This window comes from Dermacentor silvarum, chromosome 1 (genome assembly GCF_013339745.2).
Source record: "Dermacentor silvarum isolate Dsil-2018 chromosome 1, BIME_Dsil_1.4, whole genome shotgun sequence".
Classification (NCBI taxonomy): domain Eukaryota; kingdom Metazoa; phylum Arthropoda; class Arachnida; order Ixodida; family Ixodidae; genus Dermacentor; species Dermacentor silvarum.
In genome coordinates, this window is record NC_051154.1 from 145,396,269 (window position 1) to 145,420,750 (window position 24,482).

At 45.5% G+C, this 24,482-nt stretch overlaps 1 protein-coding gene across 1 annotated transcript in view; it reads left to right on the forward strand.

Moving 5' to 3' along the window:
- Positions 1-423: 423 nt before the first annotated feature.
- Positions 424-24,482, forward strand: part of LOC119436200 (luciferin 4-monooxygenase) — a 70,374-nt gene continuing 46,315 nt past the window's right edge. The window contains exons 1-4 of the mRNA XM_037702982.2: positions 424-652; positions 6,644-6,824; positions 11,809-12,016; positions 14,457-14,563. Of these exons, the coding sequence (XP_037558910.1) occupies positions 6,654-6,824; positions 11,809-12,016; positions 14,457-14,563 (486 nt within the window). The 5' untranslated portion in view covers positions 424-652; positions 6,644-6,653. The remainder of the gene's footprint in view (positions 653-6,643; positions 6,825-11,808; positions 12,017-14,456; positions 14,564-24,482) is intronic.

Sequence of the window (24,482 nt, forward strand, 5' to 3'; positions counted from 1 at the left end):
TTCCTATTTGAAGACTATATTTGTCTTATCAATTGTTTTATTCATTATTTATGGGCATTCTTACACTTATGGGACACTTATGGGCACGGGTGATCAGGAATAATTAAATACAACCGTAATGTTATAGTTGCGAATCAGCACGTTGAGTCAAGTCTACAAGAACGCTCAGTCCATTAATTTTGTCCTTTAGCCCTCGTGCTCCAAAAGTGTCCTTCAGCCACTGGCGCATGAAAAACGGCGCCGCCTTCTCAAAATAAGTGTCCCCAGACCATCTGGCAACGGGAGAATGTTCTCGTTGCACACGTATCACAGAGCAAACAGTGCTTGTCGGAGTCGACGACAACCACGCTGGCGCTGCAGGCGGCATCCGCGAAGTCCCAAGCTGGCGGGCCGAACGCGCGGGATCATAGATCACCGGGGTATTCTGACGTCACGTCGCGAGCGTGCTTCCGTAGAGCGCCGATTTATTATCGGACGCATTGATTCCCGAGGCAACAAACGAGAGTGATTGTCTTGTTGCAACTGACAACTGCTGCTCTTATCTCTCATATGACACACTCTTACCGGCTGCTGCAGCGGTGTATATCCCAGCGCCCTTCAATCGAAGCCGTTGTCGGAACGGTGGAAACCGGACGGACGTGAGCTCGCACAGGTGAGATACCCTTTCTGTCTCCCCCTATCGAAACTCGTACTCATGACCGCGACACATGTGAGGCGTGAGCTGTGATGGGCGTCCGTGGGGGCTTTTCAAGAGCGCCGGCGTACTTTCATTGCATTCGGTATACGAGCGCCCTGAATCTGCCGAACAAGGGAATCTGCGTACACGCTCTCTATACACGCTATACGCGCTCTCTATTTTCGTCATTGTGGTAGTGCCTGCGTGCTTTATACGAGTAACTTGTATATCAATGTGTGTTCAGCTAAGCATGGCTTAATTTATACGAACTTCACATTTTCCGCATTTCAGAAAAGTCACGATTAATAAATAGAAAAAAAAATTGCGCGGTTATTGCCACTTTCAGCGCGAATGACGAAGAATGGCGTTCACTAAGGTGTGACGCTACTGTGGGGACAATGTTGCATCGTTTGACAAGTATAGATAATCATGTCTACTTTAACGCTATACGTTTACAGCTATTCCGAGTATACAATATTACGCTGAGCCTTACAAGACGTGAATGCACTGTTTTTTTTATTAAGTTACTCTATGTGTATGTGTGCCGTATAAAACATTCAATAAGAGCACACTTTTGCATGACTAATGTGATTTTTTTGTGCCTTGTAGAAATGTGTGTGTTTTGTTCGTGCTTATCCAACAACCCAACAACACATAGCACTCCCTAAAAGTACGGCAAGTTGGGCGGGTTGGTACAGTTGCATGATGACGGATAAATAGCGCAAAATAGATGTGGTCTAACAAAAGAAGTGGGTGTAACAGGCTATGCAACAGGCTCTGTTTACTGCCCAATCCTGCAGGCTGTACAGTGGGCCGATCTTTTAGTCAGTGAGGGTTCTTTATTAATGGCATGTTGAAAAGGGGCAAGCAGTCGTATCCTAGGGCGGTAACGCCAGGAAATGAAATATTCTGGACCTTTGGAGACACGAGGATACCAATGTGCACGTCGCAGCCAGTGCACGCACGGTGGAACTGAAATATTCGATAGTTCTGCACTTGCGCCTACATGTGATAGCCCTAATTAACCTTTCAATTTAAGGTCGCGTGCATGGGCGCTATAACGTAAAATGATTCCAAACTGTCTTGATTCCAATTTCTGCAATCAGCCTCCACGATTGGTCAAAACATTTCCGGGCCGCTCCCAACTTTGCCTGTCTGTCACGCGACGTCACGAAAACCGCAATAGCTCCCCATCTGATATAACGTGTACACGCTGATTATGCATGATTAAACCGCACAAAAGAAAAAAAATAATTCCTGATTCGATGTCTTTTCACCAGTAGCTCTCTGCTATTGGTCCAATGTTTTCTGGATACGCCCACTTCGCCTGTCTGTCACGCGACGTCACAAAACCGCGAAAACTCACCACGTCAAAGTGACGTGTACGCGAAAAAAATACATTAATATGCCGAACAAAACTGAAAAATTTTCTGAATAGCCACAGACTGCCCCGTTCCGAAAGGAATCAAAGATGGCTGCCCGCCGATCGCTCAGGCCCTCGCTACTCGCACCTGCCGGTGAGCATGTATTTATTTGCGCATGATAAACCTTTTTGCGTGGCAGTAAAACGTTATCGAGCCCTTTCGGCATGCATACGACATCTCTCTGTCAACTCTTCCTTGTTGAGGATCCGTTTTAGCGGCATTCTCATCCTTCCGTTTCACGCCGCCGCGATTTTCGACAAGCCACCGCTAGCTAAGTAAGGCGAAGCGGACCAATCGGAGAAGCCGGCACCACCCTCTTCATGCGGTTATCTATCTTCACTGTGCTAGCTCAGCTCCATCGAAACCCTCTCCACTAGAGCGTGCTCCTCGCCTCTTGTCAGCCAATTAGATAAGAAAAACCGCTGAGTGTAGACAATGTTATTGGTTTTGAAAGCGAACAAAGGTGACCTCCTATAAACGAGGAGAGTGTTTGATTGGGTTGTTCAGACAACGCTGCGGGTCACCGCCCGATGCTTGCGTCGGTGGTTACGTAAATTTGACGTCAGGAGTTTGGAATCCAAACGGTTTGGAATCATTTTACGTTATAGCGCCCCATATCAAGCTACAAGGATTCTCGAGGATTACAGTAATCCGTATCCTCTTCATAGTATAAGTAGATCACTTGCGCACAGTGCGGCAAAAACGACCGCACAACCTTTTTTCTGGTTCGGTAGCTTGTTTTCTGCCACAGATGTGCTCCCATTACCCAGAGAATGTCCGTTTTCAACTGCCCTAATTCGCGTCATATGCACGTGCGCTCTGGCGAAGTGTGAAGGCCCCCGAGCAATAGTTGATCTCCGAAGCTCCTTCGTTGCAAGGTATCGCGTTAAATTCCAATTGAACGTTCCGGCAAGGTAACATAGCCCTGTGCCTACTTCATGCTGCGTCTTTTACTGTACAGGCTTTCTCGATATATAAAGACCGTTGCTGCGTCATTTGCTCGTGTTCCGCAGCAAACAAAAGGAGGCAATGATGCGTTAAAAAAGGAACATCCGCGTGTAGTACAGCTGTTTCAGGATTCGCTTCCAACTAAACGTAGTGTACATGGTGCAGTCTGTCTATACGTGCATTGCGTTATCATACCTGCCAACCTGTCAACTTTAAAATTCGCAAGATTCCCCGGACATGACAGATCACGAATGCAGGAAAGGGAAGGGATCAGAGGAGGTGTTGCACGCTTTTTCTTTTTCAATTTGCATGCTCTGAGCATGCACACGCCATTTCGGAGATACATGTGCACTTTAATGAAGATGGTGTGACAAGCAACACGTTGTTTTTAGATCGAAGTGACTATGACAGTGACTATGGTGTTGTCGATTTCGCCTGCCTCAGGAAGTATTCTGTATAAACTTGCTTAAAGCAAGTAATGTCTTACATCTTTTCAGCATCGGAAGAATTCCAAGGGTACAGAAAACCACCACCTTTTAGGCGGTGTACAGTGCCGGGCACCGACGATGAAACGTGTTGGCGAGCTGAGTTGGTTTTTCGTAATGGCCCAACATTCGTAAAATCGTGAAACGAGCCCAAATTCGTTAAGTTTACAGAAAATTCGAGAGAGTTGGCAGGTATGCATTATATGCAGTGTGCTACTCCGTCTGTATAGGTTCCTCGCAGTACATATGAATTAGATAAACCAACTTTAACCAAACTTTTGGAATAACTATCCTTCTATAATTTAGTTCCCGGCACGATGACTCTGTCGCCATTGCATTCTGCTGCTGCTACGATTTCCGGTAGTCGTGGTGTTAGTCCTCCACTACGGCTTTTCGGAACCAATTGTTTTAGTAGTTAGCATATTCGCGCTGTTTAATTATTCAATAAGATTCAAGCAATTACACATACTTAACATCCATCGTTTTCGAGTAAAACCCGATAATTCCTGATTTTCGCACCACGAACAAGTTTTATGAAAATCGGATTAAACCCCATTTTTCCCGAAGTTTCACTCTTTCGTAAAGGGCAAGATGAAATGCCGATGTCGAAAAGCGACGTCTCCTTCTTGTGCCCCCTTTCAGAGTTGGAAACGAACGAGGGAACCTCAATAGACACATAGCTGTGCGCCTTGCGCGTCCACATAGAGGAAAGAAAAAAATTATATAAGGGAGGGGGCCAGCCTTCGCGAGACAATAGGCAACCGCCTCTGGCTCCGTTCACTCACCCAGTGCGCACATGGAGCTAAATCTACGATTGTTTCCAGACAAGTCACGAGGTCGTTTGGCTCGTAGCAGATTTTAGTACCACCGAAGCTGCTGCCGCTCACCGTCAATCGTAACTCGCACCAAGTCGCTCGCTCTCGGCTGGGCACCAGCAGGACGTTGAAATAGGCCAGGACATTGCAGCGAAAGGTCCATGATAAGTACGACATTCAGCTCAATGTATGGAGACCCGGCACGCGATTTTGCATCGTCGTCGGAAAAGCCAGATCGGAATCATTCGTTGACTACGCCTTTCTGCTGAACTACGTCAATACTGATGTGCATTCTGAAGGACGAGAACGAAGCCCCGAGAAAAGTATTGATGTGCTGGCCTCTTGGCAGGACGCCACCGCGCACCATACCCCAACCTAGCGAACGCAGCGCTGCTGACGATGCTCTGCATTGCGAACGGACGCCGTGAGATGACGCTTTCCAAATTAAGGTACGTTCAAAAGCCCGGCGGGTCAAGGATGGACAGAAATTCTCAAAATGCAAATGATAATTTACATCAACAAGGGCTTGTAAGATAAAAAAAATGCGTCACGTCTCGTCCGAAGCATGCCCGTGTGCACTACTATTCGTGCTTTTTCCCCGTTTGTAAAAAAGAAAAAAAAGAAAAAAAATTACAGAGATCAAAGTACACAAGAGAATCGCTTACCACGCGCTAGAGCACTGCACGGGCTCGGGCTTACCCGAAAGCCCGGGCCCGGCCCGGCCCGTGGGCCAGGCCGGGCCGGGTAGAGGAGTATTTTCACGGGCTCGCGGGCCGGGCTCGGGCACGGCGTGTGCTTTTTGACCCGGGCCCGGGCCGGGCTCGGGTTTTTTGACGCGGGCCCGGGCCGGGCTTGGGCTTTCTGCGAGTTATTCTCGGGCTTCTCAACTCTGAAAAACATGTATTTTTCGGTCTCGGGCCGGGTTCGGGCCGGTTTCTAGTCGGGCTCGGGCCGGGCTCGGGCTTAAGGTAAAGGGGTGGCGGGCCGGGCCGGGCGGGTAACGTAGATTATTTCCGGGCCCGGGCCGGGCCCGGGTCTCGCCATAAACGTTTTGATCGGGCTCGGGCGGGCCGCCCAATGGAAAAACGGGCCCGGGCCGGGCCCGGGCCGCAAAAATCGGCCCGTGCAATGCTCTACCACGCGCCTATTGGTTGTTTTTGCTTATATGGTTTCCCTGAAAATGCAAATAATGCCGGCTTACGAGTATTCGTATAGATATGTTCATCACATGACTTGGGAGTAGCTCTCCTTGTCAATGTATGTCCTTGTGAGTGGTTTCACTTGTTTAAATAAGACGTTTGTTCCTAAAGGGGGACGGTTGCCTGTGTTGGTCGTTTCTGAGAGTTGCCGGAAAAATTCCGTACTTTAGGCTGCCGACAATAAACAGCCCTATTTAACCCCGCTTTTCATTTTTAAATATAATGACCGATTTTTAAACCCCGGATTTCAAAAAAAAACATATAATACCAGATAACGAAGGACCCTACACAGGGTGTTTTCCGTAACTTGAACCATAGGCGTATCTACCGGGTGGGCAGGGGGGGGAGTGCCCCTACTGCCCACCCTGTAGATACGCCAATGGTTCAAGTTATGTGAAACACCCTGTATATGCTGTACACTCGGAATACAAAAGCATAAGGAAAGGTCACTTGTGTTGGAGGCTCCTGCGTACGTGAAGCCTGACAAGCATCAATTTCGACTTTGTTAGGCATGAGGTACTCGTCAGAAATTAGCAAGATGTGTCAAAATAAACATGCGTGAAGCAAACCCACCACCGTCCCTTTGAAGCTAAATCCTTGGTACGCCTTTTATGAAGGATCGCCTCCCCGCCATTTTCAACTCCCGTCGTCTTCTGCCCTCAGCGTATGTGTTGCCTCTGGTCTCGAGTTCGAGCGTCTTTCGATGACTTTGGTGCGACGGCAGCTAGCTCAAATAGCGTTCCTGTTACCGGGGCAAATTAACGGCATCCCTCCTCCACATAACGCTGTGATTGGACCCTCTCCCCGGAGCCTGGCCAAGGAAACTGTATAGTTCTTGCTTTGTGAAATATGCGGTAGAATGTTCACACGCTTGGCAGATAGTTGGAGAGTGTACAGAAAGCTAAAAACATGAACAGGCCACGCCAATGATTGCTCGGTTAACTGGTGAGTATCAGCATGTTTGATTCCCTTTATGGTTGCTTTCCGCCCACCGATCTCTTCATCACCACCAAATGCTTTATTATGCCGGACTCAGTGAATGGGCCCTTATACGTAGGCCCGGCTTATACTTTGTACTGCATGCCGCCAATTACAGCAAGAACATCATGACTGACGCGCAAGACCAAAGGGCCTCCCAGCAAGCACCGCGTGGCCCGGCCACAGTGATAGAGGATAACGTCGTGCGCTCCGCCGCTCCAGAGCCTCCTATACCCGACTGTGACTTCCCCACGTGCCTGCGGAACGCATGGAAGGGGTTTGCCGACCGAACTGCACTGGTGAGCGCGGGCACCAACTGACTGACAACACAATATAATATACAGTATGTAGATGCTGGCAGCAAACAGCAGCATCAAACTGAACTGGCTCCATCTCCGCGGGTTCGATCCAGATTATTGCAAAACGAGCACAAATTAAGCAATGATGAAGCAAAAGAAACTCAAGCATTAAAAGAACACGGACTTGTGCATGTGTTACATGTCTACCGTATAATATACAGATAATAGTACGCACACTTATTTTAATCTGAAATTATTTATACGTATTTTGGTGTGAAACCTACCCAATACTGTGCAAGCAGTTGTTGAGATTTGAACTCCTTGTGTTCTAGCATATATGCTATCATAAATTCACAGTTCCCACTCTGCCACCGTGCGTGCTTTTTGTTAGAACTTTCACTCTCAATTTTAGCAAGGGATTTCGATGTACAGGGTGTTTCAGCGAACACTTTCAAAAATTCTTAAAGGTCGCCTGTGGCAAGTGGCACAATTCTAGTTCATGAGCGGGTCTACTCGAAGAGGCGGACATTACTTGCACAAAAAATTGAAATGCATAATCGAACAATTAACAAAAATCGCTAATTAAGTTTTTAACTAATTACTTGATGGCCAATATTCCAATTTACAAATTGTAGCCGTGGAGTTCGCAAGGCGGATCCACTTGGAACAAATTCTCGGGATGACACCAGTTTAGAGATATTAATTCCCAAACATTGCGGAGAAATGCAATGGCGTTCCAGTTAGTTTCTTAACAAAACGTCGCTTTATGCATTGAAGCACAAAATTAACTGGAACGCCAATGCATTTAAAGGCAGAGTTCGGGAATTAATATCTCGAAACTGGTGTCATCCCGAGAACTTGTTCCAAGTGGATACGCCTTGCGAACTCCACGGCTACAATTTGTAAATTGCAATATGGGCCATTAGGTAATTAGTTAAAAACTTAATTTGTGAATTTTTGTTAATTATTCGATTATGCCTTGCAATTTTTGTGCAAGTAATGTCCGCCTCTTCGAGTAGACCAGTTCAATAAATAGAATTGGGCTATCTGCCACAGGGAACCTTAAATAAATTTTGAAAGGGGTCGCTGAAACACCCTGTAGAAGCGCGTGTTAGGGATCTGATTTCTTAATATCCTATGCCCTCCTGCAAGCAGTGCACTCGCTGAAACCCTAAGGTGGTTCACTCGGCGATATTCGTAACGCACGCACGGAGAATCCGGAAACCGTGCACCGAGCCACTAAAAGCTGTTCCCTGTAAAAGCGTCATTTTCACCGCCACGTCAAACCGATGCTTGAACGTCGAAGTGACGCTCCCTTTCAACGTCGAACATGACCAAAGCATGCCCCCTGTCGGTAACTTTCTAAATAACTGAAGTTTTTTTTCTTCTGACTACCAAATTCAGGCACGAAAAAGCGAATGCGCAATAATTGTGCCAATATTTTTATTTCTAACACCACACACTACAATGACACGTCAACCGGCTAACACATGGCGCTACTTAAAATTCCTCCATCGAATATCAGTAGCGCATTATCTTTTTTTTTTTTTTCAATTCTACACCCTCGCCGCTAACACACTCTCGCTCGTTACCTCACCCACCCGCCTTACCTTCTCTCCCCTTTAGAAGAACCGTACTATATATATACTGCGCCGAGGAGAGAATATGTCGCCTTGAAGAAGAGAAGTCCACTTGTCGAAATGTTCGCTCCTGCAATCACCTTGTTCTCGTGTTGCTCATCGTTTTGAATTTCCATCTCCCGCATTCCCCGTGTTTTCGCTGGATCACACACTGAAGTTCTTCAAGTCCCCCTTTTCTATTCTTATATCGCTGTAATCCCAGCACATACATGTGTGCACGTTACCACCCTATCTAAGCTCAGCAATCACAGATTTACAATTTATGCGACACACTCAATCTTCACGTTGTCAGCTATGCCATTTGCTTGAATCTATATAGACCGCATGCTATGAGATTGGCCTCAATAACAGCAAGATCGACAGATGTTCGCTGTTGCTCTTGCTCGTTTCGACAGCCAACCGTTGCCAGAGCGCGTGTCACACTGCACAAATTCCGCAGCCATCAAAAGGTGAAAAAGGAACATTCACGTGTAGTAGACCTGGGGTGCTATAACGTAAAATGATTCCAAACCGTTTTGATTCCACACTCCTGACGTCAAACTTTCGTAACCACCGACGCAAGCATCGGGCGGTGACCCGCAGCGTTGTCTGAACAACCCAATCAAACACTCTCCTCGTTTATAGGATGTCACCTTTGTTGACTTTCAAAACCAATAACATTGTCTACACTCAGCGGTTTTTCTTATCTAATTGGCTGACAAGAGGAGAGGAGCACGCTCTAGTGGAGAGGGTTTCGATGGGGCCGATCCAGCACAGTGAAAATAGATAACCGCATGAAGAGGGTGGTGCCGGCTTCTCCGATTGGTCCGCTTCGCCTTACTTAGCTTGCGATGGCTGGTCGAAAATCGCGGCGGCGTGAAACGGAAGGATAAGAATGCCGCTAAAACGGATCCTCAACAAGGAAGAGTTGACATAGCGATGTCGTATGCGTGCCGAAAGGGCTCGATAACGTTTTACTGCCACGCAAAAAGGTTTATCATGCGCAAATAAATACATGCTCACCGGCAGGTGCAGTAGCGAGGGCCTGAGCGATCAGCGGGCAGCCATCTTTGATTCCGTTCGGAACGGGGCAGTCTGTGGTTATTCAGAAAAATTTTCAGTTTTGTTCGGCATATTAATGTATTTTTTTCGCGTACACGTCACTTTGACGTGGTGAGTTTTCGCGGTTTTGTGACGTCGCGTGACAGACAAGCGAAGTGGGCGTAGCCAGAAAACATTGGACCAATAGCAGAGAGCTACTGCTGAAAAGACATCAAATCAGGAATGATTATTTTTCTTTTGTGCTGTTTAATCATGCATAATCAGTGTGTACACGTTATATCAGATGGGGAGCTATTGCGGTTTTCGTGACGTCGCGTGACAGACAGGTGAAGTTGGGAGCGGCCCGAAAATGTTTTGACCAATCGTGGAGGCAGATTGCAGAAATTGGAATCAAAACAGTTTGGAATCATTTTACGTTATAGCGCCCCTGCCTACATACCTACCAACGATACTTGGCGGTGCTCCAAATCTAAATTTTGGACCATCCAGTCCTTCGGAAAAAAAATTTTTTTTAAGTGCGGGTCTCAACTCCAGGCTCTTAGTATAAATCCGCGTGGTGGTCTTCCCCTCTTTCGTGACCAATCTTGTTCCTTCTTCCTTCCCCTTTCCCCAGCGCAGGGTAGCTGGCTAGAGGAATATAAATCAGGCCGACCACCCTGCTCTGCGTATCATTGAACCCTTTTTTCTCTCTTTCTCTAGGTTGAAGGGAAAGTAAATAATATTAATGAGTTTATTTTTCTACACTGGAGAAAATTCTTATTCCCAGAAAGCCGAGACAGTACAAAAAAGACCTTCGGGTGTTTGCAGTGCTTCCGACAAATATGCGCTTTTTTACAAATTATTTAGGTTGTGCGATTATGAAGGCATTCGATGCCGTTGGAGCAGGGTTTACTTAAGTTTTTAACATATACAAGGAGTGTCTTTCTCTCTTTTTTCTGGTGCAAGGCCGAACGATGTGAGTCACTCAGTTGGTGTAATAAAAAAAGAAAGATAATGTGTGTAGTTTAACGTCCCGAAATTGCGCGGTAGTTAATGAGGAACGCCGTAGCGAAGGGCTTCAAATTATTTTTGACTGAGTTTTTTTTAATGTGCAATGAAGGTACGGTACACTAGCGCTAATTAATTCCGCTTCCATAGGAATGTGGCCGCCGCGACCGGGAATCCAACCAGCGACCTCAGGCTCAGTAGCAGGGCGTCATAGCCACTGATCCATCGTTGCGGATAGTAAGGGAATCAAGCCTTCATAAGTGATTGTTGTCATTATGGTGTCGCCATGGTGTCATCATGAAAAGCCGTAACATTGGAATCAGTGTGCTGGCATTGATATAGTAGCGTAGCGCGGAACACAAGTGCCTCCGCTTACTCAGTCTTGCATGGAGACATTCCAGTGCAAGTTTTCTACACCGATTCGCCATTCTGACACAGGACACCCTCAGTGACATTCTCAGTGAGCTTGTTGAAAGAACTACATTGGATATCGGCATTGATAACGGAATCGAAGGACGTAACTTTGCCCACGGCACGCCTCCTCTCTTCCGCTATAGCTGAAAAGCAACCTGCAACAACGTGTTCTCTTGTCACCATTACGCCCTCCACCAAGATACCTTTGTTTTTCGGAGTGCCGTCAGAATGTAGACTTTCAATTTCGGTATTCCCCGTGCGCCTGAAAAGGTTACATAAGCATCGAATGTTACATAAGCGCATAACGCAATAAATCGCACTATGCGTTCAGACAGTGCACCGAACATTGTATACACGCAAGCTGCAGAATATTAAAGGTCAGCGGGATACGAACGTGAAATGCATCTAAAGTGTCACTTACATTGCGAATGTAACTGTCAGTACTTACGCAGTACTCTAGCAGAAGTACTTAAATAGTAGTTATGTCGTAAGCTGCCTCATGCATTCTGATCAGAAATTTCTTTAGTGTTAAGATGACAAATTTAAACATGAGCTTACACCACCGTGGCATACTCTTGAAACAAAAGAGTTACCTTTAAACTTAGATTCATCAGTGCAAGAATAACGTTGCTCTGCCCACGAATAAGTTACCCTAGCTCAGGAAACAAGGAGGTCCTGCAGTAGCGCTATACACTCCCACAAAAAGTTACCCATGCCAAAATAAATGTTGACCTTCACGTGACTCCTCCTTCCCGACCTATACTGTAGACCTTCGCTGCCAGAGAAAGTCGGTGAATTGTGCGAAGCGGCGCCGGGGCTTATCAGCTGGCGTCCGCACGTATCTTTCTCCCGCTGTTGTCTTTACGTCTCTCCTTTCTTTATTATTTTTGCCCCAACCACAGATCGACAATAGCACGGACGAGCGGTGCACCTATGGAGAGCTGGAAGAGCAGTGCTCCCGCGTCGCCGCCGGCCTGCGCTCCCTGGGCTTCGGACCAGGAGACATGGCGGGGTTCCACTGTGTCACCAGCTTGAACGCTATCATCGCCTTCTACGGCGTTGTGCTCGCAGGAGGCCGCGTCGTGCTTGCAAAGCCCAACCTTTCACAGCGTTAGTGAAGCACACTTGTTGTCAAGGAATTCCTAATATTATTCAATAGGAAAATGCATATACAATGGACGGAGAGGGAAATAGCCAGGGAGCAGGCTGCCAACTGCATGCCACCGCAAGGGACACGACGACTGCCAACTCTTTAGGAAGGAGGGGATAGTAGCAGAAGATAGAAATAATGGACGTAAAGAGGAAGGCAAGCACAAAATTAACAAGCGCTGACACTGCAGTGCCGCACAAACGCCTGCACAGAGGTCGACAAATAAGAGCACAAAATTGGCTCTTTCCTCCGTCTTATTCGTCCTTGTTGTTTGCTTCTTTTTCCTTCGCTGTATCTTACTATTTTCTGTTATCGTACAAATGCAGCACTTTGCGAGATCATCGCCATGTTTAACTGAGCAGTAGGTGACATTTTGTTTTCAGCATTACTAACGCGATCTCACATCGTGCGTTCTGAGCGTGTTTCTTTATGGGAGGTTGCTAACACATTGCGTTCGGATTGTTGGTTTCACTTGATGCGACACCAGTGCTAGGCAACAGGGATACGAGGTGAAAGCGATAAAACATGGCGCTGTTCTTCAAGAGGGAATTGTTCGCTGTTTTTTTTTTTGTCTTTGTTGTCATAGGGGGGGGTCACGAGTGAAAACGAGAAAACGAGTTTTACGGTTTCTAATAAAAAAGTACGATTCAGATTGTTTATGGATGCACAGACTTACACGAGCTACCTCCATCACTCACAATTCGCCGCGAGGGCGATTTCATCCATTCATATCCTGCCTACATTCAGTGATGACCGGAAATGGTGTTGTTACCTGTCTCTTTTCCGAGAGCATGTCGGCGTAATTCTTCTTTTATTATTGCTGCTTTTATTTTTATTTTTCCCTTTTATTTTCCCGTCATGCACTCTGGATTTGCGACACCTGCAAATAGTAAGGCTAATATCATCGGTTTCCAATATTTTTTACCTTTTGCCGACCCCAGGCTTTCAGTTCACGTGAAGTAAGTCCCAATACTTCCCAGCGCATCTCCGGGTCGTTCACCGCTCTGCACCGCGCCACTACACCGCGGTGGGGAATAAAAATATTAGCTTCACGTGGAATGCCAATAGTCACTTATGCTAATGATTTTATGTACATCACCGGCTTCTGATTTATGCGGCAAATTTTCACCCGTACAATTTAAATGCGGCGGCTTCCAGATGCGTATTTCTACAGCACGATTGCAGCTGTGTGCAACTTTTCAAAAATGCACCGCTTCACTTTTTTCAGTCGTTGATGGCGGTGCCCTGGTAAAATGCATCTATACATTTCTAGGAGTTTTAGATAATATAATGTCTGAGGTTAAAAACCACGCAATATATTTCACGTTTCGTTGGCGCAAAGCAACACTCCAGCTCTCTCTGGGAATTCTGTTCCGGATAGGTAGAAATATGGGCTCAGGTACACGTGCCTGCCTTTCTATTTCAAATAGTACGGAGAGCAGTGAGGGGGAAATGATGACTTTTCATGCGGCATGTGATGGTCACAACAAGCGAGTATGCATGGCTCTCATCATATCGCAGTGCGCGAGTGATTTCGGAGGCCACAGCATGAGCCAAAATCCTGATCTTGAAATACGATTTTTATGCGTGAATGTGTTTCAGCATTTACGATGCGGCCTTATTTCTACATATTACTTTCTATAGGTTTTCTGTCTTGCCTGCCTAAAAGGTCACCGTATAAGGCTTTAAATGCATCTTACAATGTTGTCGCTTTTGTGCATGTTCAAAGGATTCCTCTGGGTTATCAGTGAAAACAGGCGGGTTGACTCTGTCACTCACTGACCATCGTAAAATGCGAACACGTTCATTACACCAGCGGCAGGAAACGCCAGTGTGGCCTGACTAACACGAGGAGGGACTGCATGGCACAAGCCCTGAGGCATCCAGCCCTTCCTTTCACAAATTGATTTATATGCGCACGTTCTGCATGCACCTTTACGTCCAACGAATAGCAGTGAGCTAGAACTTAAAGAAGTTGTCTGTTTTAGTGTCAACTATTGATACAGTTGATTCTGCGTGATTCAAAATGGAACAGCGCGACCTTGGGCAAAGACATAAAACGAAGAGCAGACAAGGAGAAGGCGCCTGTCCTTGTCTGCTCTTCGGCTTATGTCCTGATTTAAAGTCACCAAGCCAAAGTCGCGTCTGTTTTAAGTTCTATAATTCTATCCAGTCATTGGTGAGGAATTGTGCTATTCCCCTATTTCATCTTTCCTGCTGCGTTGCTGAATTGGACGAGAGTGAGGAAAGTAAGGGAGATGCCGAATGGAGGGACCAACACGCGTGACATCTCGATAAAATTTCGAACGCCACGCTGGACGTGTGAAACTCACACAGGCCTGTGTTCACGCATCGTAAAGCCACCAGTGCAAGATCACGTGTTTTGTCTTCTTCTCGTAGGCGAGTGCTGCTACCAGTTCCAAGATTCCAGCCCCAGCGTTGTGTTTTGTGACGAAGACAATGTGGACAAGGTTGTCGCTGCTCAGAAGGAGATCCCGTCCATCAAGGTGCGTCACATTCCTGTGTAGTTCCCGTTTGTGGCATTTCAATTCATAGGCGGAAAGTTTTCATTTTTTCCGGGGAGGGCTGGGGCCCGACCTATATACGCTCTGCTAACAATTTTCTCTGTCTAGCTTTATGGCGAAAGCAATTATATCGACAATTCAGGCAAATTGCCGCGGTTGTCGTCGCCGTGATGTTCCGCATTAAATCCAAAAGCCATATACATGAGCGACCCATACCCTGTGGGTGCAGGAAAAAGCACCTTACAGTGAGCCGGAAAGGATGGTGGCTTGATGGGCATTATTTCCCACGCGTTCAATATTCGGGTTAGTTGTAGGTCACGTAATCACACGCGAATTGGAAGGAGAGAACGCGTCTTCTCCTCTATCCCTGCCGTAACTGTGAATGCGCGGCTGACGCTTATGGGGCCCGCGTGCCATATCTAATTGTTGGTAATCAATGGTGGGTGCAATGATAAAGGGCGACCAGGGATGGCTGCTAACTTCATGCGCACTGTCTTCCTTGCCGGGCTGTCTTTCTGCGCCGCTAGTGTTGCAGAGTTAAGAAACAGAGGTCATCGCAGATTACTCACAGAGTCCGTCAGTAGTGGATATAAAAATAGGCAGATAATGATGATGAATCTAATTTTCAGAGTTGCGGTGAATCGCGCGGCTGTACGAACCATTCGCCTCCGCTGCCGGCGTTCTTCACAATGCTTGCGTTGTGAAAGCGATTGCTCGAGGTCATCCAGTGAGGTATTTACAGGTTTACATGGTCCGTGCTTACTATGTCTACTATGCTTACTATTTTAATTTTAGGTGAATGTTTACTACAATTTATTAGCCACTAAAACTAACGTGTAGACTCGTTTAAGGGCCACACTTTTCTGTCACGATTTTGACGAGCCTTTCATGGAACCGGGTCATTTGACCTCCTTTTTCCAACTACGAGTATGAAATCCACCGTAAACTTCCGCGATCGCCTCCTCTCGACATCCAGTAGCGACGCGCGAAATTATGCTGCGCGCGACAATTCGCTGTTGAGCCTGATCAGAATAAGCGCACGGAACGCGATTGCTTCTCGGTTGGATGTCTTTTTTTTATATTGGCTGTCAAGTTATGGGTGAGGCCTTTACACGGGTGCGATCCTTACACGGTTTCACACGGTAAGAATCTTCCTTCGTGTAATTGTCTTCTACTTCGCTATCACTAATACTGCTTCGCCTTCCCGGCCAAACTATGCTCTTTTTTTTTTTTTTACTTTGAGTTCGAGTATAAGGGCTGTTGCGCATGACTTCTAGACTTCTATTTATACTGATTTTGAGTGAATCCGGCTTGGCATCATTTCGGTTACTGAGTGAATTTTATATACAAGGTATTTCAGCGAACAGTTTCCATAATTTTAAAGGTGGCCTGAGGCAGATAGTACAATTCTAGTTCATGAGCTCGTCTACTCGAAGAGGCGGGCTTACTTGCACAATAAATTGAAATACATAATCGACTAATTAACAAAAATTAACCAATTAAGTTTTTAGCTAATTACCTTATGGCCTATATTGCAATTTACAAATTCTAGCCGTAGAGTGCGGATCCACTTTGAACGAAATCTCTGGCTGACACCAGTATGGTATGGTATAATAAAACTTTATTACGGTCCCTCGGAACGCGCGTCAGCACGTAGCGGGCCGCTCCCACGTCGGTACAAGAAGGCAGCCTCTCTGCTGCGTCGCGGACCCGATGGACACCAGTGTCGAGATATTATTTCTCTAACTTCGTGGAGAAATAGATTGGCGTGCCAGTCACTTTCTCAACAAAACGTCGTTTTATGCATCAAAGCACAAAAGTATGAAAAGAACAAATTATGGGATTTTACGTATCAAAACCACGATCTGATTATGAGGCACGCCGTAGTGGAGGACTCTGGAATAATTTATACCACCTGGGGTTCTTTAACGTGCACCTAAATCTAAGTATACGGGTGGTCTAGCATTTCGCCCCTTCGAAATGTAGCCGCCGTGGCCGTGATTTGATGCCGCGACCTCATGCTTAGCAGTCCAACACCATAGCCACTAAACAACCACGGCGGGTAAACGCAAAAGTAACTGAAACGCCGATGCATTTCTCCGAAATGTTCCGAAATTATCTCGAAACTGGTGCCATCCTGAGAATTAGTTCCTAGTGCATCCGCCTTGCGAATTCCACGGCTATAATTTGTAAATTGCAACACGGGCCATAAGTTAATATGTTAAAAACCTAATTGGTGATTTTTTTAATTAGTCGATTATGCATTTCAATTTTTTGTGCATGTAATGTCCACCTCTTCGAGTAGTCCAGCTCATGAACTAGAATTGTGCTATCTGCCACAGGCAACCTTTAAAAATTTCTTGAAAGTGTTTCCTGAAACACCCCGTATTTATGGCTTCTGCATGCAAGAGGCGATGTTTCCATCCCTAATGCGTAAATGTTGTAAATAATTAGAAGAGCGTTTTCCCCCCCCCCCCTTTTTTTTGTTTTGTCGCCTGTCGTTAGCAACTTAGCATTGCCTACTGGAAAGAGAATCAATATTTAGACACATATCACTCACGTGCTTTTCACACGCCGTTGATAGAAGGCACTGAAGTCTGCAGGTTTTTTTCGGGGTCAAAAAAGCACGCAAAGTAATTTGAAGTGAGGTGAACATACATCAACATATTCATTCTCTAGGTATAGGCTGTTCATTTAGTTGACTACCTCCTTCTCTTTAAAAAATATAATAAACTTTGTCCTTTGTATATATTTAAATATATTGTGTCTGTACGTGGTGTTCTCAGTGCAAATTAAAAAAAATTGAAAGTGAGGAAACACGGACGAGGTAGCTGGTGCTTCTAATGCGCTTGTCCTCCTATTGTCGGGATTTGCCGAAATAAAGCGAAAGTATAAATTAAAAGCCGTGCACGTCCGCGCCAAAAATAGTGCCGTAAGCTTTGAGCCACAACAAACGTGAAAATGTGGAGGCAACGCAAGAGAATCCTCAAATTAAGTGGGTAACAGAACTCCGGTAATGACATTTTGGGGGCGGGGGGGGGGGGGGGGCGGGTGGGCTACGGGGGTGTAGGCTACGGATCTCCGGGTGGGGGGGGGGGGGGGCGAGCCCCAGAGCCCCCCCCCCCCCCCCGTAGTCGGCGCCTATGTTTCAATTACATATTGCAGTTATCAGCATTTGACGAAGCTCCGTTTGTGGCCACCTGGATACGGGATACTTCAGATGACGAGAGCTTCAACGCCTCTTAATTCGCATAGACTGTAAGGTGACGTTTTCCATCGGTATTTTCGTGCACGTGCTCACATTAGCAGTATTACAGAACCAAGTACAATGGGGAGCTGTTTTTATTTTAGCATGGTGCTTGGCACCGTTATTAAAATTAACAAACAACTGTCTCTCGCCAATAATCATCACGAGTCTCGTGAAACAAATGTCTTTCAATAAAGAGAACTTGATTGGAGAGCTTTTATTTCTCGAGAACTGGTGCACTTGCTCAAAGCTATGCTTAGTCGGCGAGTAAATAAATGTTACAAAAAATATCAGCAATAATATATAATCAGCTTTTCTCGGCAGCTGCGTTGCGCTTGTTCAAATGCAAGCGTAGGGAATCAATACCCTGATTCATATGGGTTGTAATTTGCGAGCCTAGATATAAACGACCTTGTCGTTGTGAAAGCTGGCGTAAGAGTGGCCTGGTCCCACTAGTTCTGAAATTCATATGACTGCATTACACCACTACTGTTTTAGCAACATGACTTGAACGATACCACGGCGGTAGTTGCTTCAGTTTTGAACGTAGGATGATAATAAGACTTCTCACTCTTTCATGGGACGAAGGAGTTGGTAGTACTAAAAGAATACAGCGCGGGAAAAGATGTACATTTTAAAAAAGAGACTACGCGTGACCAGCGCAGTGAAACTTGGAAAATGCATACATTTTTTCACAGCAATTTTTCGTCTGCCGACTCCCCCATACTCGATAAGCGCACTCTAGGGGAAAATGTTCATTAGGAACCATGAAAAGATGTGATGCACTAAAACAAACAAAAGAATACATTGCGTAAACACGCACCTGATAATTCTGATACTTCAGCACGTGATTGGATCTCCCATACATGACTGATATATCAATGTGACATCAATCTATTCATTAGCATTGGGCCAGATGTATTATCTTTAGAAGATATTACATACAAACTTTGTGCTCTGATTCATCGCTGGCACGTGTTCCTCATAGCGGGGGGGAAAATCGGCTTGATCTACATAGCAACAAGAACATCATGCAAGCGAGGAAAAGAAACATAACGTGCTCTTAATCAACTTCACAAATTCCTATCCTAATGGTACTGACGTCTTCCTTAGTAGTCACAGCTTTGGGGTGGTGTGGTTTCATTAGAAAAACGAATGATAAATCGAAATTCAGCTTCAGCGAAGAAATTCGTCACCATCTGAAGGTGCTCAAATGGACCCAGAAGCTTTTCCGAGCAACAGCTGAACTCTTAATCTCCAAACCTCGGCGCACGTCGCTGTACATTTTGTTTCCCTTTCGTAGCAGTTTCATTTAGATACAATGATGCTCCCAGTACCCAATTTCGTTGCCTTCGCTAGAGTTTTTCGTTACCACTCCCGTGTGATTGTTTCTTATGAACAGCTGCGATCTGCTCCAGCGTTTTCTTTTTCATCATCAGGCGTTCAAATGCGGCACCATTAACCAGGCGCCGTTTTTCAATATTAATGTTAATGGATGCGGAAAGCAGGAATTTCTTTCCATTTGTAGCTTGCTCATTTATGCAGGATAACATGGCGCTGCGCATTGTGTGAGTGCCATGCCTCGCACAAGGGGGTTTTCGCCATGTTTTCAGAACACTTCTGCGAAATTGCGGAGAGTATATGCAATAAGATGTATTTTCGAAGAACCCGTAGAAAACACCTTGCATCACATGAAACAACCAATGCATCTGTGACATGCCCTTCCCCCAACTAGCACAAAAAGACTCGCGTGGTATACCTGCCGAAGGAGACTCTGCTATTGTTCTTTCGTGGTCCTAGCACGCGTAAGTCTCCTGTACTGAAGGGGGGAAGTTCACAGTTTTGCCTACAGCGTGACAGTGGTAGCTATGCCGTTATTACCCGGAGGATAACACTTCCAGTTTTACGTTGAGTATCCCTTTCACTAGACATTCGTGGCGCCCACCACAAATGCCTAGTGACACAAACAGCTAAACAGTGACACAAACAGTGTGTCGCTGTTTAGCTGATGTCGTGTTCTATACGTAGCTCACCCATACGGAGCATGTCTTCACCGTATCTTCAAACCTGGGATAGGGTGACCCCCATACCTGAGACAAAGGATAGTCGAATAGCCCGAGTCAAGCCGGGGCCGGTTACGGAGTTTCACAACAGCCCAAGCCTGCAGAATTGTGTTCACTGAGGGAACACGTAAATGGCACCGTGCACGGGCTCAGCATGTACGCCGAACCAAAATCGCTGAGCTATCGTGCGTCATGCTTTCTTCCCACATGCTACATTCGGGCAACCACGGTTTCTCTTTAGGTTGCTCTGCACTTTTATTAGAATATTCCTTCCAAAAGTCTGAGAGACTCGCTGCGGTCGTTCAGATGGCGTTGCGCTGCTGAGCACGAGGTGACGGGTTCGATCCCGGCTGCGGCGGCCGCATTCCGATGGGAGCGGAATGAAAAAAAAAAAAAATGCTCATGTACCGTGCATTGGGTGTGTGCTAAAGAACCGAAGGTGGTAAAAAATTATTCGGATCCTAAATACTGTGGGAATCGATGTTATATGCGAAGCATTTTGCAAGTAGCTGGCTATCCAGCATCGTTTGTGATTCCGCAAAGCGTTACAAGGTAGACCAACCTGTTTGTGTAAGGCGAGAATGATGGTGTATATGACGCGATCATGTGCGTCATATACACCGTTCCAATAGACCAGTCAAACACAGCGTCTCAAAGCGCTAGCTACCACGAGGGAAGAATGCGAGAAACTGGCACGTGACTGCATGCACCAAATGCCTCAATATAGCTTTGGCACTAAAGAAGTATGCGTGCGATCGTGGCCTAACCTGACCCACGAAGCTTATCTGCCATCGAAGTTCTACTGCATTGTGCTATCGTGCGAATACATGACGAGCGATATTTACAAGTATATGAGGGAAGTTGTTGCTTACCCAAATATATTGCAGGCTATATTTTCGAGCGAATATTTAAGTGGTATTACCGGGAAAACGGTTTACAAAGGCATTGGCGGCATTTTTATCTCAGTACCATTCTACAAAAGTAATTACCCAACAGGGCCAGGACAAGATGTTTTGAAAATAGTAAAACGAATGAACATACCATTAGGCGCCAAGTGCTATTTCTTCAAATTTCATAAGGGCGTATTAGAAGTTAAAGCATGACTTCAGGAGAGGGGTCTATTTATTCGTTGAGGAAACCACTGTTTTATATATGTTAAGCCAAAATCAACAGAGCATGTCTTCTTAGACTGCTGGGAAGATGGGTTCTTTTGAAAAATTATGCAAGAAACACTAAAGAAAGATCCGCTCTTACATTCTTACGGAATTATATTTCTGGCAGTGAAGCATGATCATGATGCACCCTTCATTATTATTGTGTTGGTGGGGCTTTGAAACATGGGGTGAGAAGGCCTGGCCATTTAAGATGCTAGTGTACATATTTTTTCTGTCTACGATCATTCAAGAGAAATCATTATTATGTTCATCGAATTAACAAGCAAAGGAGCCCAGTACTTGACTGGCTCCAGAAAGTAGAACTACTTATGTACATAAAAATGTTAGTCCCATAGGTCCGCCTGTGTCAGGCAGACGTTGTTTCACCCTGTTAAAAATTATTTGGGTTGTTTTCCGCTATGCGAGGTAACGCAAATCAGCCATTAAAGAAAAGAAAATCGTGGCCTAATCGTTAGAGCATTGGGCTTCTGTGCAGGAAAACAGAGGCTCGATTCCACCAATGGTCACGCATTTAAAGAGGCCCGAAACGAGTCGAGACAGGAACCTACCTACCGCAAAGGGCCTGGAATGAGGCAAATAATGCTTCACGTTAAAATTAATCCGGAGTCCCCCATTACGGTGTGCCTCGTAATCGCTAGTGCATAAAACCCCAGATTATAAATAACTTCATTAGACTGAGAAACGTGAAGAGAGATAGATAAACTTTATCTCAACGCCTTGTACGTGTCATTTTAATTAAAGTCAGGGGTTTTACGGGAATGATTATGAGGCACGCCGTAGTGGGGGACTCCGGATTAATTTTGACCCTGGGTTCTTTAACGCGCACCCAATTCCCGGTACATAGGCATTTTTGCATATCACCCCCATGAAAAGGCGGCCGCCGAGGCCGGGATTTGATCCCGCACCTTTGGGCGTAGCAGCGAAACGTCATTTGCCACTAGGCCACCAAGGTGGGTTCCGTTCTTATCGTGTTATGGTGACCGTACAGATACGGCCGAAACTTGTGGATGACGAAGAATGCTGTCAGGCATTCCAATTTTGTGATGGTGTAGTTTCCTTCCGCTTTCGTCAGTGTCTGACTTGCGTACGCAAGGACGTGCAGGCGCTGGGGCCTAGTTTAACTAATAGGCCACACTAGCACACTGGGAATTCGAACATAGCAATCGAAATTAGCTCTTCTAGGTCATTTTACAAAAAGTGGGAATATGTTGCGCAGAAGTCTTTATATAACCTTCATGAGCTGGAATCTGAAACTCCCGGTGTATATATAAATAAAATCACTCCTCCTTTACCCCTCCCCCCTTCCTTATGGATTCACTTCTTGGGGGCTGAAACTTTTTATGATTATTTTAATAAACGTTCTAACAACCAACAACCCTTATTAAACACCAATTTCATAAGCCCGATATTGAACGCTACCGAGACGCTCATATTCGCTCAAGCACAACCCGTGCCTTGCACTCTGAAGAATCAACGCACCAGGCGATACTTGATGAGCGTCGACATGCAACTTCTTGAGGTAGCCTTTTAGTAACGATATTCTAATGAAGCGCTTGTCACAAACACGGAAGGTATTATCATAGAATTTCAAAGATATTATACATTGCTGTTCAGCTCTACTCACACAACAAATTCTGATGTTATGTCACATTTCATGTCCCTAGTAAATCCTCTCTCAGAGGCTGATGGTTCTATTATTAGTGGACCATTTACCCCGCAAGAAATATAACTTGTCAATGATCAGTTGCCGCTTTATAAAACACGAGGTGCTGATAGAAAATTTTATGAAGCCCTTAAGTATATATTAGGCGTTGTTTTACTTAAAGTTTTTACTTCTAGTTTTGATCAAGATTGCCTACCACGATCATGTACCAAACTCATATTATCGTATTCCCTAAAAGTAGTGACTACGAAGTGTTATGGTCTGTAGAATGCTATAGACCCATTACACTGACGAATGTAGACTACAAAGTGTATGCAAGTCTGATCTAATTAATCCAGTATGCAATGCCATTACTTATTGGACATCACCAAACAAGGAGATTGAAAGGCCGTTCCATACAAACAAACTTATACCTAGTCCGGAAACCTGTTCCGTATTGTTCGTCCCACTGCGGCCACATTGCACAGCTTCAGATTGATTTAGAAAAAAAACATTTGATCGAGTGAACCACGCCTTCCTTTTTAAACATTTATAATCCGTTAATGTTGGCTCCATTGTTTACAAAGGTGTTTGCATGTGTTACACTAACTATTCTACCCGTATGGTAATGGTAATCTGTCAAACATGTGCCTATTCTTTCCTCTGTAAAACAGGTTTTCCGTTATCGCCACCGCTATTTGCCCTTTATTTAGAGCCACTGTGCATAAGCATTCTAAAGTGCAGTAACATTCACGCTTTTAATATTTTTGACAACGAACTCAAAGTATTGGCCTACGCAGAGGATCTGACCATTTTCTGCGCAGACCATCCGAGGATTGACAAAGTTGTATCATTGACTGAAAATTTTGCTATGGCTTCTGGTTCCCGGAAAAACTGGTCAAAGAGCTCAGGTCTTTGGTTAGGTTTATGGGGGTGTACACCGGGGTGCTCTCTAGGTCAATTACTCACAGGAGACCCTGACCATGAGAAAGAAATTTGCAGAAGAATAAAATTGGGTTGGAGTGCATACGGCCGGCATTGCCAAATCCTGGCTGGGAGCTTACCACTGTCGTTGAAAAGAAAAGTGTACAATCATATCATTCTACCGGTGTTAACATATGGGGCAGAAACTTGGGGGTTAACAAAGAAGCTCGAGAATAAGTTAAGGACCACACAAAGAGCGATGGAACGAAAAATCTTAGGAGTAACGTTGAGAGACAGGAAGAGAGCGGTGTGGATCAGAGAACAAACGGGGATAGACGATATTCTAGTTGACATTAAGCGGAAGAAATGGAGCTGGCCAGGCCATGTAATGCGTAGGATGGATAACCGGTGGACAATTAGGGTTACAGAATGGATACCAAGAGAAGGGAAGCGCAGTCGAGGACGGTAGAAAACCAGATGGGAGGATGAAGTTAGGAAATTCACAGGCGCAAGTTGGAATACGCTAGCACAAGACAGGGGTAATTCGAGATCGCAGGGAGAGGCCTTCGTCCTGCACTGGACTTAAATATAGGCTGATGATGATGATGACACCGGGGTGCTCACTGTGCTGTATAGAATGGACACGCGAACTACCTAAATACCTTGGTGTTCCTTTTGGTGCATGTAAGCTTGGTGCGCATTATTGGCGAGAACGTGTACCGACACTCCATCGCCATGCGGATACTTTTACTCCACACTGCCTTTCTATATTTGGTAAGGTGGTGACTTGTAACTTGTTCCTAGTTACAAAAAATTGTTTACATACTGCAGATTCTTCATTGTGCTAGGG